The sequence below is a fragment of the Ostrea edulis genome, chromosome 1 (genome assembly GCF_947568905.1).
Source record: "Ostrea edulis chromosome 1, xbOstEdul1.1, whole genome shotgun sequence".
NCBI lineage: Eukaryota > Metazoa > Mollusca > Bivalvia > Ostreida > Ostreidae > Ostrea > Ostrea edulis.
In genome coordinates, this window is record NC_079164.1 from 39,496,910 (window position 1) to 39,514,097 (window position 17,188).

General features: G+C 34.9%; 1 protein-coding gene across 1 annotated transcript; it reads left to right on the top strand.

The window, feature by feature from the left end:
* The first annotated feature begins 10,775 nt into the window (after positions 1 to 10,775).
* Positions 10,776 to 15,338, top strand: LOC125656957 (uncharacterized). Its single transcript, XM_048887578.2, has 2 exons — positions 10,776 to 11,386; positions 12,544 to 15,338. The coding sequence occupies exons 1-2, from the start codon at positions 11,146 to 11,148 to the stop codon at positions 12,798 to 12,800; spliced, it is 498 nt and encodes a 165-aa protein (XP_048743535.1). The 5' UTR covers positions 10,776 to 11,145; the 3' UTR covers positions 12,801 to 15,338.
* The last annotated feature ends 1,850 nt before the right edge of the window (positions 15,339 to 17,188 follow it).

Here is a 17,188-nt window from a genome sequence, read left to right on the forward strand (position 1 = left end):
TATATATACATTAATTCCACCATGTTTGGAAAATAAAAAAAATGTATTTCCCTGAAAGATGCTAGACCTACCCTATATAATAAGATAAATGGCAAATATTATTCTTTTTTTAAATATCCTGCATGACCAAAATAAAAAGCTTCCCAATTATTTCTAAAGGCAAGGTTAGATCCACCCAGTCTGATTAAAATGCGTATATCGAGCGAAGTGAGAGGTTTGATTTTAAATCAGACTGAGATCCGCCACAAGGTAAATTAAATCGGGCTCAAAATTTTGAAAATTGTCACATAATTGCAGATGATCTCAAAGAAAACGATAATCTGAATAAATACAATTAATTTGTGTATTACCAACCAGCTTATATGCATCTAAAGGGTTTGTAAGGTCTTTACGCAAGAAATTATCGATAAAAATGACAAGTCGCCATTTGCTTTGTTTATTCTTAAAGTTACGATCAGCTTACGTGTACTAGCATAGCACACGTAGAGTTACGTTTATTTCTGACGTAAATCTACGTCTACGACTGTTCGTGTATACCGTCCCACACGTAAACGTACGCTACGTCTAGATTTACGCTACGTTTACGTCTACGAACTGTAGTAAATATGGGCCCTGGAGCCTAAAAATGTAAAAAGATACAACATACATAGATCCGAGATAAATAAATTTTCATGGTTCGAATTTCCTCCATTGTTTATATACTAGCGGGAAAAAGAAACTGTGCCTTATAAAATTTAGTATAATTTTTCTATATTTATTGTTTATATTTATAAAATCTAAACAACAGATAAAGGTGATGTTTTTGAACAATATCGGATAGTACCCTACTCAGATGCAAGGTGAAGATAAGGAACAGTGATCAATCTCATAACTCATATAAGCAATACAAAATACATGTAGATAGTTGGGCAAACACGGACCCCTAGGCAAACACAGACCCCTGGACACACCAGAGGTGGGATCAGGTGCCTAAGAGGAGTAAGCATCCCCTGTTGACCGGTCACACCCGCCATGAGCCCCATATCCTGATCAGGTAAACGGAGTTATCCACAGTCAAAATCAGTGTGCCAAGAACGGCTTAACAATCGGTATGAAACACGTCAGACAGCATTTGACCCAATGCGAGGTTGTATTGACGAACTAGATCGTTATAACGACCATAGAATTTGCGAAATGCTGACTTTAATCGAGACTGTTGAAATTCCTGTACCATCAACTTGTTTGTCAGTAACTTACCTCGATTTAAAAACTGACTATACCCAGAACAAGCTCTTGCATAACGAATCATTTGAGATATATAAACACCATGTGCAGGTGATAATGGAATATTGCTACATAAATGTGGGAAGTGTGGTTAGTGAACACATGTTGTTTATTGAAGTGTTCGTACACACGAGTTTTACTGGCCAATACTGTTTGGAGTAAGAAGTGTAAAAGGTTTGTTTGGACACTATTCGTTAAGGAAAGCACTTTAGTTTTGACAAAATTTACCTTCTGTCATGCCACGACTCAGCGAAAACCAACGTAATCGTGCTGTTGGGATGCTTCAAGCTGGAATGGCACGAAATATCGTAGCAAGACACTTTGGAGTTCATCGGAACACCATCCAGTCATTATGGAGACGTTTCCAACAATCTGGTAACACTCGGGATCGACCACGTTCTGGGTGTCCTCGTGTGACGTCGACAGGACAACCACATTAGATTTGTGCATCTGAGAAATCATTTCCAGACAGGAAGTTTGACTGCTCGTAGCATTCCTGGACTTCGACCAATCAGTCCAAGAACTGTGCGTAATCGTCTGTGTGAGCACATCAGACCAAGACGTCCAGCGGTGCGCCCAATACTGCTTCAACGTCATCGTATCGCTAGACTAGCGTGGTGCAGACGACTATCTGCGATTCAGAATACAGGACTGAGCCAATATTCTGTTCACTGATGAATCCAGATATCATTTGGATAGCAGTGACGGCCGTAGTAGAGTGTATCGTCGCGTTGGGGAGCGGTACCAGGACGCTTGCATTGTGCAACGTAGATAATTCGGTAGAGGTAGCGTTATGGTGTGGGGTGGAATAACAGCACGCGGAAGGACCCCTTTACAAATTGTCAATGGAAATCTCACCGCCGTACGCTATCGAGACGAAATTATTCAGCGACATGTGATACCCTTCATACAGAGACAGCAAAATCACACCACTCTGCAGCAAGACAACACAAGGCTTGCACGTGTAGTCAGGGACTTTTTTGTTCAACAGAATGTCGATGTCTTGCCTTGGCAAGCTGTTTCCTCCGATTTATCGCCGATCGAGCACGTCTGGGATGAAATGGAACGACATGTACGCCGTTTACCAAATCAGCCAGTCACATTGGCTGATTTAGGCCAGGTTTTAACCAACATCTGGAACAACATCCCTCAAGCGTTTCTGAACACTTTAGTGGCATCACTGAGGCGCTGTTGTCAAGCATGCGTGAATGCAAATGGTGGTCTCACGCGTTATTAACTTTGTTAATTCAAGTTCGAATACCAGTGTCTTTCGAGTATGCTGAAATTGACGTTATTCGACGTTAACATTAATGGATTATGAAATGTTGTAACGAATACATTTGTTAACAGTATTACAAAAAATCTAATTTGTTCATTGTTATTTTTTATCATTTTTTCATATATGAAATAATGCAGTTACGAGTTTCTTTTTTCCGCTAGTATATATTGATAACTAAAAAACAAATCAAACTAGAATCAATTGTTGGAGGGGTAGAATCGGTTAATAGGCTTCATATACGATTTCACTTTAAGGTAGATCATGATGTGTATTCGTCATTATTTGACCTGATTATCACATGCAGTGCAGAATTAATATGTGGGAACTGGAACAAATTTTCTGTCCGCCTCCCTTCCCGCTTTCTACGGGCCTGTCTGCATGCTAAGCATACATCAAAACATTTATAGTTTTAGAAGAAATGTTTCGTTTTTTGGTAAACATATTGGAAAAATAAGCTTTCTGTCATATTTTAAGTTTACATGTATATGCATGTACCCTCTAACCCTTAATCTATTGTGACCTACATTTTGATTTCTTAATTTGGATTTTGAATTTCGAAATTCGAATCTCGTATTTTGAATTTCGATTCTCGTATTTTGAATTTTGAATCTCGAATGAGCCTTCTGGGCTTTCGTACGTTTTAAATATGAACAACAGTATATTACTTATTTTGCTGAACGTTGGTTGTCAGAATTTGAACACTTTTTAAAAACATTTAAAAACACATCTTTTTAGACTTGCATATTATTAGTATTATAGGTGGTTAAATCTTTATGGTTTCTTTACCATCATTTTAACATGACTTTTTCAAGTGTATAATTGTATATTTATTTCAACTATTGCATTCTATATCATTTGATTGTACGGCGTGGAACTTTTTTCATGCACATCATATTTTAGATTTTAGTAATTTTACTTCACATTATTGATGTTTTTCTAGCATTGTTTTGATATTATCTGTCTTAATGCTATTATAATTTCCTTTTACTACGTTTATAACATGCTGTATCATTTTTATTGTGTGCAGCGCTTTAGAGTGGTTATTTATAATCATATAGGGCGCTATATAAATAAATATTATTATTATTATAAATGAATTAAAGACTCATTTATAACATTTATAAGTTTTCATTAAGATTATTAAAACATTTTCACAAACCATACATAACATGTTTGTAAATCTCTTGACAATTGTACATGAAACATTGCCGATCCCAAAAATGCCCTTAATTGTGTTAAGCTAAAGTTTTCTCATAGCAACCTCTGAATCTGATATACGTACACCTGTGCATGCGCAAGCAACCTTTCCCCCATAACATCCGATTCATACGTACACTTGTGCATGCGCAAGCAACCTTTCCCCCGTAACATCCGATTCATTTCCTCCGAGGACCTCAGAGTACACGCAATAACAGTACAGAAGTATCAAATGTTTTCTTTTTTTCATAAAACGAGATGAAGCCCCGTACAAGCGCGGTAAATCACAGTAATAGTGCATAGAGGACGGACGTTTTAAATGCATGTTTGAACTGTTGCGCACATGAATTGAATGAACGATATCTCTAAGAACAATTTTTGAATAATTGCATTTATTAGTGACGTTATATTTATTGATATCATATACAGTAAATAAAATTTGATTATTAGGAAGTCACTTGGAGCTCCAAATTAAATGTTCCTTATGTAACATAATGATCATATACATGTACATGTATATGGTAATTTCTCATGTATATCATTATGTGGACATTACTTTGTACCTTAAAAGGGAAGGCTTATTTAGGCGCTTTCTCCTGCCTAATCCTTATTATGTTATACATAATATTTAAAAAAAAAAAGCAAACCATAAATGATCTCTCTCCGTATTGAAAATTAGATAATGATTTTAGGAATGCAATTGTAATCCGTCATGTCGAATAGTTGACCAAAGACAAAATGAACGGTCGTTCATAATTTTAAAATTTGAAACCCAGTATTGCGAATGTATTTAAAATGGTAGTTTTTGTCCAGTGCGACAATTTCAGGGCAAAATTATGAATACACAATAATCAAAAACTTAATGCACCATATGAATGACAAACAGAAAAACTGCTATATTGTAAACAGTGACCAGATTTCCTGGACATTGTCAAGTAGTGTACAAGCTAATTTCAGTAAAATGTTTTAACTTTAAAGTTATAGGGCACGAGCTTCCAAGAACAGTCCCTGACCATTCCATATCTGACACATTGGGCATACAGTTACTTTCAAGATCTTTATCATCACAAAACATGTTCAACCAAAATAACTTTTTTGTGTTGCTTGGAGGTCCCCAGTGGGTCCATGGCGAAGCCCCCGGAAGCTACTGGATTTTACAGATTTTATATGGTTTGAAATATGTCTCCTATTTAAGTCATTTGTACTACATGTATTTTCTATCATTTTTAATATGGTGAATTAGTAAAATGACGCTAATTTTAAGGGTTTTTGGAAAAAATTAAGTTCTCCCAATAAAGCAAGTCAAGATATCATTTTGTCATTTATTTCACCAGGAGTGGAAGAAATAAATCCACCACTGTACATGTAACAGTAACTGTAAGTAAATTATTACAAGAAGTCGTAACAGTGACATCTGTAATCAAAGAAAAAATTAAGAACATCGAAAAGATAAATAACGTAATAAAATTTTATCGATGTGTTAGATCGTTGGTCTTGGGAGGGGTTGGGGTGTCCCTCGTTGAATGTATAAGTAATATGATTAAAAACCTTCATGAGATGATAAATATGGGCCTAGTCAAAACTATTATAAGTATAATTAACAACTAACATTCAACACCTACACAATTTTATGCTGATCGTGTTGTAAACCAATCGCAACTTCTCGGCTTGCCGGAAAGCCCAGAGAATGTGCGATTGGTTGTATGATATTGCCACGTTCTGGGCACTTCGTTCTGGAAATTTCCATTAGCTGATTCAACACTAAAATCACGGATGAAGAAATGAGCAGGCATATTTTATTTATTCAACAATTATCAAAACTTATTTCTTCTGTAAGATCGGTATCAAGCATCGATAAACAATGGGTTTACTTCATATCGTATTATTTTAAGTTGTCATGAAAAGAAAACTTAGATCCGCCACTTTACTCTCATTTTTTCTGGGTAGTTTGTCGAAAACGAAAGTAGATTTTTAATTAATTTTACGATATTTACTAATCAAGTAAGATTCTATTATAGCTTACGGACACCTCACTTATGAAACAATATAAAAGTTGCAAACAGTAACTCTGGAGCAAGAGTTCGGAGTTTATTGGCAAATTTTGTTGATTTATAAGTATAGATTTAATATATGTTATTGTGTTTGATGTTTCATGAAATCTCTTCAAACGAAATTTCCGCGAAACAACATTGCGTTACAGACCACACATTTTGATCATGAATTCCCCCTTAAAGGCCTTTGCCTTAGAAGAACGAATTAACCTGAGTTTAACGAGAACATTGATGCCACAATTCAAACAAACCACAAGCTAAAGTATTTCAATTCTCTTTATTAACCTCGAGACGTATAAACGATTACTTAAACAGTAAAATGCTTTATCTGTTGTTTTCATTGGGTTTTGAAGGTAGCAAGCACGGCAGAAGAAATTCTGCAACTTTTTCTTTCAATGATTGCTACCTTCGTCACCCAATAAAACAACAAAGAAAGACATTTTATTGTTTATATTCATATCTTTATGTATTTTTTGAAAATGTAAATTAGATTTAAGTACTAAACTATCATATCGTTGACCCATTCGTTACTTTAAACTTAACAGCCAATTCACCTTTTGACCTTGACGACGCTCCATATTTGGTAATAATTATGCGGACAGGTGGTACCAGAAAACTGGATGGAACTAGTTTGCAACAAACATGATTCATTGTCTATGACGAAAGTAATGTTAATTTTAAATGAAATTTATTAAGAGAAAAGGTTCAGTGAATGTAAATGTATATGTATGCAATTATGTGTAACGTACAGGGAAACCTGTTTAATCAGACTTGCACTGGGATACGCAGTGTGTTGGAATAAACAATGTAAAAAGCATAGAAAATATTAAATTAAGGGTCGGAATGCCCTGTGAAAAGGATTGCTTAGGTGTCGGATTAGGCAGTTTTCACTGTACATAGATTACAATACTTCAGGGTGTCTTTAAGGTACGAAAGAACAACAAAAGACAGACAATATGTTAATTAAAATAAAGTGACAAGTGCTTAGAGCATTCGATAATGTGCATATAATACAAATATTTTCCAAGGTTGCACAAATCCTTAATGAAAATGTAGTTTGAGTGAAAGAGTTGAAATGGTTTGAATGCCGATGGTTTTCTAGTATAGTATCTATCCATTCTAACATAAATAACAGATTCGTCTGTCTCTTGTTCCATAATGTACCTGTCATAAATGACAATGTGCTTGATAGCAAAGATAATGACACATCCTAAAAACTTAAATCCAAAGCGCCACAGAGGCATTGACAAATGGACAAAGAAATTAGGTCATATTTTAATTTGTTTTGAATAATTACTTGATTTTAGAAATAGCCAATTCTCCTGAAGTAGTGTTTCAAAATGTCGTGTACTATTTCCGTATTTGTAAATTGATGTGCTTTGTAGTGGGGAATATAAGTGAATTTAACGAATGAATTCAACAGTAAAGTGTGATATTGGGTTCTAAGACAACTTGGTGCACAGTCCGCTTAAATGCTGCGATAAGATTCGTTTCTTATGATTTCATTTCTCATTTGATCAATGCAATTTCGTTTATGTTTTTATGATTGATTTTAATCAATAGACGTCAAGCAGTAGTACGGTTCTAAACCCGGAGAGGTAGTTTCCGGTATTTCTGAGACTCGAGTCTGTTGTTGTTTTTAATTTACAAAAATACACAAGAAATTTGCAGAATATTTTTCTTAGATTGATAAACCAAAACCTAAACCTATTCTAAAATGCAAGATCTTAAGCGCAACATAAAGAAACGTTGTTCGACATAAATGTTCGACAAATTGTTCGCCATGTTCGTTGCTAAAAAAACAAAAACAGTTTGATCCAAACTAATGTTTCAAATATAATTTTATTTGTCTGAGCCTCTCTCTCTCTCTCTCTCTCTCTCTCTCTCTCTCTCTCTGTGTGTGTGTGTGTGTGTGTGTGTGTGGGTGATAGCGATCACATGATCGTACATGTACCGAATACATCTGATTTTGACTCCTACAAGTGTATGTCTGGTTTAAAAAAACCAATGAGTATCACAAGAATTATTTGACGAACTCTCATGGAGGTTTCCATTGCTTGCCACACGACCCGAGGTGCTCCGCTAGTAAAACAGCGTTTGTGTGTTTATCAACACAATCATCTGTGTGTGTGTGTGTGTGTGTGTGTGTGTGTGTGGATCAAACTAAACGGAACAAGTGTTATGGTCACCTAACCCCACCTCTGGTATATCCCGGAGTCCGTGTTTGCCAAACTCTCTATTTTGTATTGCTTATAGGAGTTATGAGATTGATCATTGTTCGTTATCTTCACCTTTCATGATGCTCATTTGCGTTCGGCTTTAGCTAGCGTATGATAAGCGTTTACCAACAGTACAACGGACAAAGTCAAGCGTAGCATCATCATATTTGGAGTGAGAAGAGATAAGATTGTGTTTGTTTGTTTTACATCCCATTCTAGAGTTCCATAACCAGCCGCAAATGGCGTACCACAAATATTTGCCTATACTTGGCGCTCATGATCTTGACCGAGGCAGTGATGAATCCGTGTCATGCTGACGCCTACCGTTTTAAGGTCACATCCGGAAGTCTCATGACTTTCACCTCTAATGCGCAGCACTTGACAAAGGAGCAGTCACTACATATGTAATAACGCAAAAAATTCTTTAAGAAAGGGTGATCATTATATTTTAAAAGAATTTATTTAGCGACCTATATCATTAGAATTACTTTAAGACGCTTATGATTACTAGTAAACAATAACAAATCATATGTGTATGAAAATACAAAGAAACTACCAAGGGAAAACATTGAGATGTATAATACATGATGGAAGAATAATTATGACTTTTTTGAAACATTCAACCATACGTACGCCGTACTTAAATTATAATCAAGCTTATTGAAGTCTGTAACATTAACACATAGGAATGCACCTTTTTTTTTTATAAACATAATTAAAAATATTAATATTCTTTTCAGGGAGACTACAAGGCTGCTATTTGACATTCAAGAATCGTTACCTATAATGTGATTTCAAGTTTGTTGATATCGTGTGTTGCATATACAAACCACCTCAAGAACACCAATGGTATCGGTTAAGTACTGCACTCATGTGCAAGCATTGTAGAAATTATGAGACGCAATATAATGTTGAGCAAAAACAAATTAATAGGTGATGAAGATGACCAATGAGACCGTAGTGTTTGTCTTTAAATAAATATTATACATGTACTCTATACCATATATATTCAAACTGCATATGCCAAGATGCATTGAGTATTCTGTTGGGCAAGTGCTCTGGGGTCATCCCAAAACCTATTTGATATCTCTAAAACAATGGAAGTGATGACACCTAAACCATATATATATTGCTGTTGTATATATCAAGATGCATTGAGTATTCTGATGGGCAAGTGCCCCGGGTTCACCCTAACTCTTATAATTTTTTTTATTGTTCAAATATCTTTTAAATGGTTGAGATTCCAACTCTTAGAGCAAATATACAGTAATCCTTGTTGCACAGGACACAATGCACTGAGCATCAGGTGTTTGTTCGTCGTTTCTCCACCTCATTAAGGTGAAAACGAAAATTCCGAAAACTTATTGTACATCTAAAGGACCCCACCAATCATAATTCCTCTGCATGAGGAGTTTTGGGAACCAGGTTTTTCTATAGATAAACATCGTTTATCTAGAGAGATAATGAAAATTCTGAAACCTCATTGCACACCTATAGGATACCCTCAATCATCTTTAATGTCCTCTTTCGCTCAATTAAAATATGTAGAGGGTGCGCCATGCATCTGGCCTGAAGCTGAAAACAGGTTCAAATTCCAGTAATTCTGTACCCACAGTATCAGGGAATTACAAAACGAAAACCCCAAAAAGGTGATTTGTCTACTGCGTAGATTGTAAGAGAAGTTATGGGAACAAGTTTTTTTTAATAGAGAAAAACGTCGTTTTTCGAACCCCATTTGAGCTCCAGAGAGGAAATGAATATTCTGAAACCTTATTGCACATCTGCAAGACACCACCAATTATCTTCCAAAAGATGGTTTGGCTACTGCGTAAAATATAAGAAGAGGTTTGAGGACCAGGATTTTATAGAAAGACGTCGTTTGTTTTACCCCCGTGGTGAAATTGAAAGTCCCAAAACCATATTGCACATCTACATGAAACCACCTACCATATTTCAAAAGATTAATGGATCACTGCTTAGAATAAAAGATGAGTTTGAGGAAGAATAAAGTGTGACAGATGGACGGCAACGGACGGACGGACCAGGGTAACAACAATATACCCAAACTTTCATTAGAAAGTGCGGGTATAACAATAGTATGACGTCACAATGCATTTTCTGGTTTGGTGTTTGGCTCAATATCAGCGGAAATTTTCAGCCAATCAGAAGTGTAATCAATTTAACAAAAATGAAATGGTATGTGAATTTTCATTGGGTTATTTTGGTAAGTTAGGATTATTTCACGTATCTGACGGGATAACGAAAAAGTTCACAAACAGATTTACTCCATATATACTGACATTGCATCACTATCATTTATAGGCAAAGTACAGGTTCTGAACTCTCTTCACTAGCAAATGATCGCCTTGGACAATGATATGCTCTATTAATGAATATTCTATCGGTGTTATATGTATAAAACACCGTGAATCCATGTTATCTGCTGTTTATTTAATAATGTGTGTGACAATAAAGCTCATTGAATACATGTGATATCTCTGTATGCAATTGTACAATTTTGTTTAATCGATGGGATTATATATGATACAATTTTTTCTAGTTAGTCATTTTTAAATAGATTTAAAATAAAAGAGCCATTGTGATGAAAACCGTATGTATAGCTCCTGTAGAGTAGATCTCATTTCAGCAGCTGAGGTTTTTCCCCCAGACATTTAATCTCCACTACTTTGTGAACACAACCCTCCCACGTGAATGCACACAATGCAGACCTGTTATTATTTATACGTGTGTTCAGATCAAAATGATAACATGTTATTTAAAGCATTTGTATCTTACAAATCTTGACGTGGAGATCAAAGAACTATTATTTACATCAATACAGGATCTTAATTGTTTCTGTCCACAACTTTGTAATTTATGCCTTTACATGGGTCTCATTTGCCAGAACAGATCGCCAGCTAATGTCCCATACAGGAAATCGCCATAATTACGTAAGATGAATTCCATTTAGGGAATGCCATTCCGTTAAGAGATTAAAAAAGATGCCGGTTTTCCTATTTTGATATGTACATTTATGGAATGATTCGATATTGACGATGTCTCCTGTGGAAGTTCGTGCAGAAGAATTGTCAAAAGTGATCGTGCATTGAATAGAAAATTAATTAAAACCACGGAAATGAATTTCATAGAAGTTGGACTACCGCATACAGAGTTTGTCCCAACGAAGAAAGAGTTCAGTCCAAGACGCCCGATACCAATGTCTGGCCTAAGCAAGAAATACATGGGTTTAGAAACACTTTCCAAATCCGAAATGGGTTCTCTGATAGATCGACTATCACAACCAAAAGCACCAACCATTGGTCAAGCCCCCGAGAACGATACAACGAATGAAAATAAACCTAGGCGCAGATTTACAGGTAAGTCTTTGTTGACGTGTAATTATAAAATGTTGATAGATGAATGAGAGTTCTCCATATAATCTATAAATGAAATAGTACATGTATCTGTGCTTGCCCTCTTCCAATCCTACATTTGAAATAAAAACCTGGAAGTACATGCACAACATATTGGTTTTGTTTTACTAAAGATGTTACTGTAGTTACTTGAAACCATGGAAACGACGACATAAATGTTTACCAACAAATTCCAAAATCCAGATGACATTATGAGACAAAAATCGTGATAAAAAAGATCTGTAAAAGTAAATTGAGTTGGGAGGGAATAAACAAAGAAATTAATTATGCTCTCCATTTTTATAAGAATATGAAATACTATTCGAAGAAACTGGTTTTCTCATGTCCCTCAGCGTTGCTATTTTTCTTGGCAATTAACAATAGAATACATATTGTTGGTTGAAAATTGTCATTTATTAATGACGATTGAAGAAGTTGACAACTTATTTACAACCCCTATAATAGGGAGATCCCCGAATATCAAAACTACAACTCAGACAACCAAAACAAGAATGACATTGGGATCTCCCTAATTTTTATAAATCTTGATAAATACAAACATAATAAATTAGAAAAATAAGGTGGCACCTTAAAATTTTGCCACACAACACAAATATAGTAGCAAGTACAAAACAATCCGTAAAAACTGACAAACAGTAAGGTGAAATGGCACACATTACATTTGAATTAAGGTGATAAGATTGGGGTGGTGGAGGGAAACTTTTCGTCTATAATCACATAAAAATCAATTATGCAGAAGGCTACATTGTTACTGAAAGGTAATATAGTGTTGTAAAAGGTGAAGATAACGAACAGTGATCAGTCTGATGAATCCAATAAGGAATAAAAAATTACACGGAGCCCTGGACACACCAAAGGTGTGATCTGGTGCTTATGAGGAGTAAGCATCTGTTGACCGGTCACACCTGCCGTGAGCTCTAGATCTTGATCAAGTAAACGGAGTAATCCGTAGTCAAAATCAGTATGTAAAGAACGACCTAACAATTGATATGAAACACTTCAGACATTATTCGACCTAACGTCAAGTTGTATTTTTAAATGAGATCGTTATATTGACCATGTGATTTATTGAGACACTGAAACTTATGTTTTTACGATAGGTTGTAAAAAAATGAACAAATCCGACGTGGATAGCATGATCTCTAGGTTGTCCAGTACCAAACCAGATAAAACACCAGAAGCAAGGCGGATCCAAACGACAGAGGAGCGGGTTAGACGAGGTGTGACTGCAAGTTACGCTTGGCAGGGTAAAGTTCCTGGGAGAGGAAATCAGACTGTTTCAAACTATCACATACAATATAGAAATATGCTCAAACGTCATACTGAAACCAACTGGCATAGAGGAACGGTCAGTTAAACACCACAAATATGATTACAAACTACACACAACCCAGTTATCCTCAATGGCTGTGCATGAAGTAAAGAACACATCCAGCATCGTTAATGGAGTAAAATCAAAAGCAACATGTCATAACATAGATCCAGCTTCACCACTACGATCCCTGGAATGTGATGACAATTGAAAAATCATCAGTTGTGCTCTTATTGTACTTTTTTTTTCTACTGGCATAAATCAACGTCACTGTCGTCAACAGAAAAATCATGTTTTATTTTTCAAAACATATGTAACCCATTATATTCTCAATCCACCCAGCAAGTACATTTCTGTTGTATTCCTACTGAACTGTAAAAAAAAACCCACCTTAAATCTAGAAGTGCCAAGTAAGAAAGGCATGTAGTATGTCTGATACAATCAAATATTCAATATGGTCAAATATCAAACTAAGAATTCGATCTTCTGAAAATATGTTGCATGTACTACTCGTAGACTAGAATTGAGATGGTTCTTCACTAATGAAACATGAAACGTTAACAGTAAGCACTGCTGCATGGTTTCATTTTAACCTCATTACATAAGCCATTTTCAGAGCTTTGTAACTCTAAGGACAATAGAATATTTATGTAGCTTATTTAGGTTTTATGTCATGTAGTTTGACATAACTAAAGGAATTGTGGTAATTTGAAGCAAGAAAACAATTGTGACGGTTTCGTGTTTTGCTTGGAAGAGAATCGACAGAACAGAGTACAGTGATAAAGATTACTATGCAATGTTTGGTGTATTGATACCTCAAATTCCACACCATCATAACATCAATGTTTGTGACAAACATATGTCTATAACCTATATGTAGGTAAATAGATAGACTGATAGATAGATAGATAGATAGACTGATAGATAGATAGATAGATTTAAAAAATGATATGTTTTGCGAAGTGTTTCTGCGAAAAGGGGCGTTTATCTACAATGAGAAAACAAGCATAGTCTACGAAATATCAAAATATCTCCTTCATGATATTTTTACTTGTTTATCGATGAAATGTACAAGTATATTTTTATCATTCATTGAAAATCTTACACTATATTTCACTATATCTTAATCTTACACTATATTTCACATGTCAACAGGGGATGCTTACTACTCCTAAGCATCTGATCCCACCTCTGGTGTGTCCAGGGGTCCGTGTTGGCCCAACTATCAATTTTGTATTGCTTATAGGAGTTATTAGATTGATCACTGTTCGTTGTCTTCACCTTTCATGTAAAGAAGTCGACATTTTTGCCACTGTATGTAACAAATTGTTACATGCCGTCTCGTTGTTATATACCGTGTCGTATCACTTTAGTTTTACAAAAAACCAACAACATCAAAAACCAAACAAACACTATGAGACAGAGCCTTCTTGTTCATAACGTAACGTCAAAATGGCTCAACGTTATCGTAAATTATACTGTATATATGTATGTATTATATATGAATAAAGCTTCCTATGAACATATGAAAATCATTTTATGAAAACATACATGTATACCATATAAAGGAACTTTGAGGAATATCTTTTGATTTGAACACGGGGCCGAATTTGGCCCCAAACGCACAGAGTCCTTTACAATGAGGCAAGATTGCTTAAAAATCACTTCAATTTATTCGAGGTTATTTCATTTGAATAATTATGAAATATGTAATTATCAGAAACTCTTTTTTATTATTTTGACGATAATTGAATATTACATTATTTAAGATAGCCAGTGGTAATTCTGTCTTTAATTTCCTCGAATTCAATAATGATCATCTCCTATGAATAAGATACTTTTTGCACGTAAAACATGCTTACAGTTTTTCGTTTACACAAGAGTGCATACCACAAATTCGTGTAAATCAAAGTTGAGGAAAGTTAATGTGGCATTTGCCTCACCTAACTCGCTTTATATAGTAAAATCAAGACGATATATGTACTTTGCTATCAAAAACCTGATTAGAATTTAATTTAAATGAAAAGGTGACGTTATTTAGATACTACTTTGTCAAATCATATGCAGAGTATTTTAATTATTTCTTGTCCGACAAGGAAGCTTTTTAAAGTATTTTTAATCACGAGTTTAGGTAATTAGATTTCAAATTGGTTTAAATACATATAATCTAGATATATTTATCCATGCATCAAATATTCTTTTCTACACAATCTGTTAAAATTTAGATTCCATGTACAATGTGTATATTTATTTTAGTGCTATATTGTTTCAGACTTATTTCGAAGAACTGTTAGGCAAACATAATAGCATAAACACAGGTATAATTCTTTGTACAAAAACGAGAGAGATGTAAAAGATTCTCAGAAACATTGGAAATAAAATAGACGTTCTTGATGATAATTCAATCTTTGTTAAATTTTTTCCAAAATCTTTTAACCGCGAAATGAGTAAAAGTAATAAACTGTCGATTTCAGCTATTTATAAACGTTTTTATAATAGTGATGCTGTCTGAATGATTTATGTCTGTGGTTCAAAAGCACGTCTTTCTTGTTTTGATTTCTGTTAATAAAGTTATTATGTACGGCTTGGTATTCTGTAATGTTTGTTCCAAGACACGATTAAGAAGCCTGCGTTTGCAAGGCTTAGCCAATCGCCAAAAGAAGTGATACGTCATTCATGTCTTTACGACTGAATTTGATATATAGATGTATCGTAGTAAAATCTTTGTCACGAGCTGGTTTTATTTCCACTTAATGGAAAATACAAAATCAAGAGAGGGGCAAACACGGACCCCTGGATATACCTGAGGCGCGATCAGGTGCCTAGGAAGAGTAAGGACCCCTTGTTAAAGGGGCATGGACACGAGTTGAGCTATAAATTTTCAAATTGTTCAATGTTTAGAATGCTTAAGCTATTTCTAATGGTCAGCAAATTTTTTAATGTCAATTGTCATGGGGGATAGGAGGTCATAATTCTTTGTTATGTAAACAAGGCCTGTGCCATGTTTTTGTTTACATATTAGGTTAAATATACTAGTGAAAGTTACGTTTAAAGCAGATTTTTAATTCTGAACACAATTAGATAGTTTCTAGTGTTTGTCACATCTCATTTTGTTTTAAACATGCTATTTTCTATTAATCAATACATATATAAACAAAAACATAGCACGAACCTTGTTTACATAATAAAGAATTGGGAGTGCTATATCTCACTTGTACATGTAGCTCAGCAACTGTTATTCAAATTATGGTTGACCATTAGAAATACTTTAGTTGAGCATTGTAAACAATAAAAATGAAAAAAAAAAAAAAAAAAGATCTGAAACTTTTCAGCTCAGATCGCGTCCGTGCCCTGTTCATCTATGTCACGAAGAGTTATGTTTGGTTTTTGTTTTATTTTCACTGCGTATCTGCTCGATGTTGATAGTTAGAGGCTATTGATTTCTTATATCTTGATTTTACTGGGGAAAAACGTCTCTGGCAATTTTAAAAAACAGCAACTCTGTACTGATCTTTTTCATTTATTGTTGAATAGTACGAGTACTGTAGTGATATGGTTTACATATGTATGGAAGTCGAAGCTATTTTTCTCTTGTTTACGGTAACAAATTTAAATCGATGAATAAACTTGTTAACGGAAATCATTACCGACTAGTGTTAATGAGTGTACTTAATACCTGTTAATTGGGGTTTTGTATCAGATGGTCTGTGACCTATATATATCTGATGGTAGATAAAAGTACGTAATCACAATGGGGTCTTCTACACAAAGCTTCCAGCACTATTAGCATCATAATGTCGGCATTCTTCATGAACTCTGACACCCTGGGAATATGTCACTCCGGTCGGAGGCTGTCTCTGTGATCTCAATAACATTACTTTATCAAATATCAAAACCTGTTATTTCATTCATGTCGATTATAAGTTCAAGGTTATACATGAAATAATGCATTTACACATACACGTATAAGGTTTTTAAATGGGCACTATACTTTGTTTTCAGATCTGTGTAAATGTTTGACGCACATGCATTGTTGTATGTTTATTTTGTTTGTTGTTTGTTTTTATTGTTTTACAGATTGAGCACAAAAAGTTTTATCGACAAATTTCAATCCTTAGTTTAAGAAGTTCCAATGACATCATAATTAAATATTCGACCCTTGTTTGATAGGTAATAAGGACCAGGAATTTAGATTTATTGTTGGGTCAAAGGTCAGGAATATAGAGGGCCAAAGATTTATTTTCAAAACACTGAATTGAGTTTGGCAGCAGGCGTACAGTTTTGTACGCCGTTATAATACCCTAATTCTTCCTCCCTCGTTTGCAACTTTAAAATACCGGCATGATCACATATTGTATCTTATCTGGAATATAACACAGTGGCGAATCCAGATGGGGGTTACGGGGGTTAGAACCCCACCCCCTTTTGTCAAA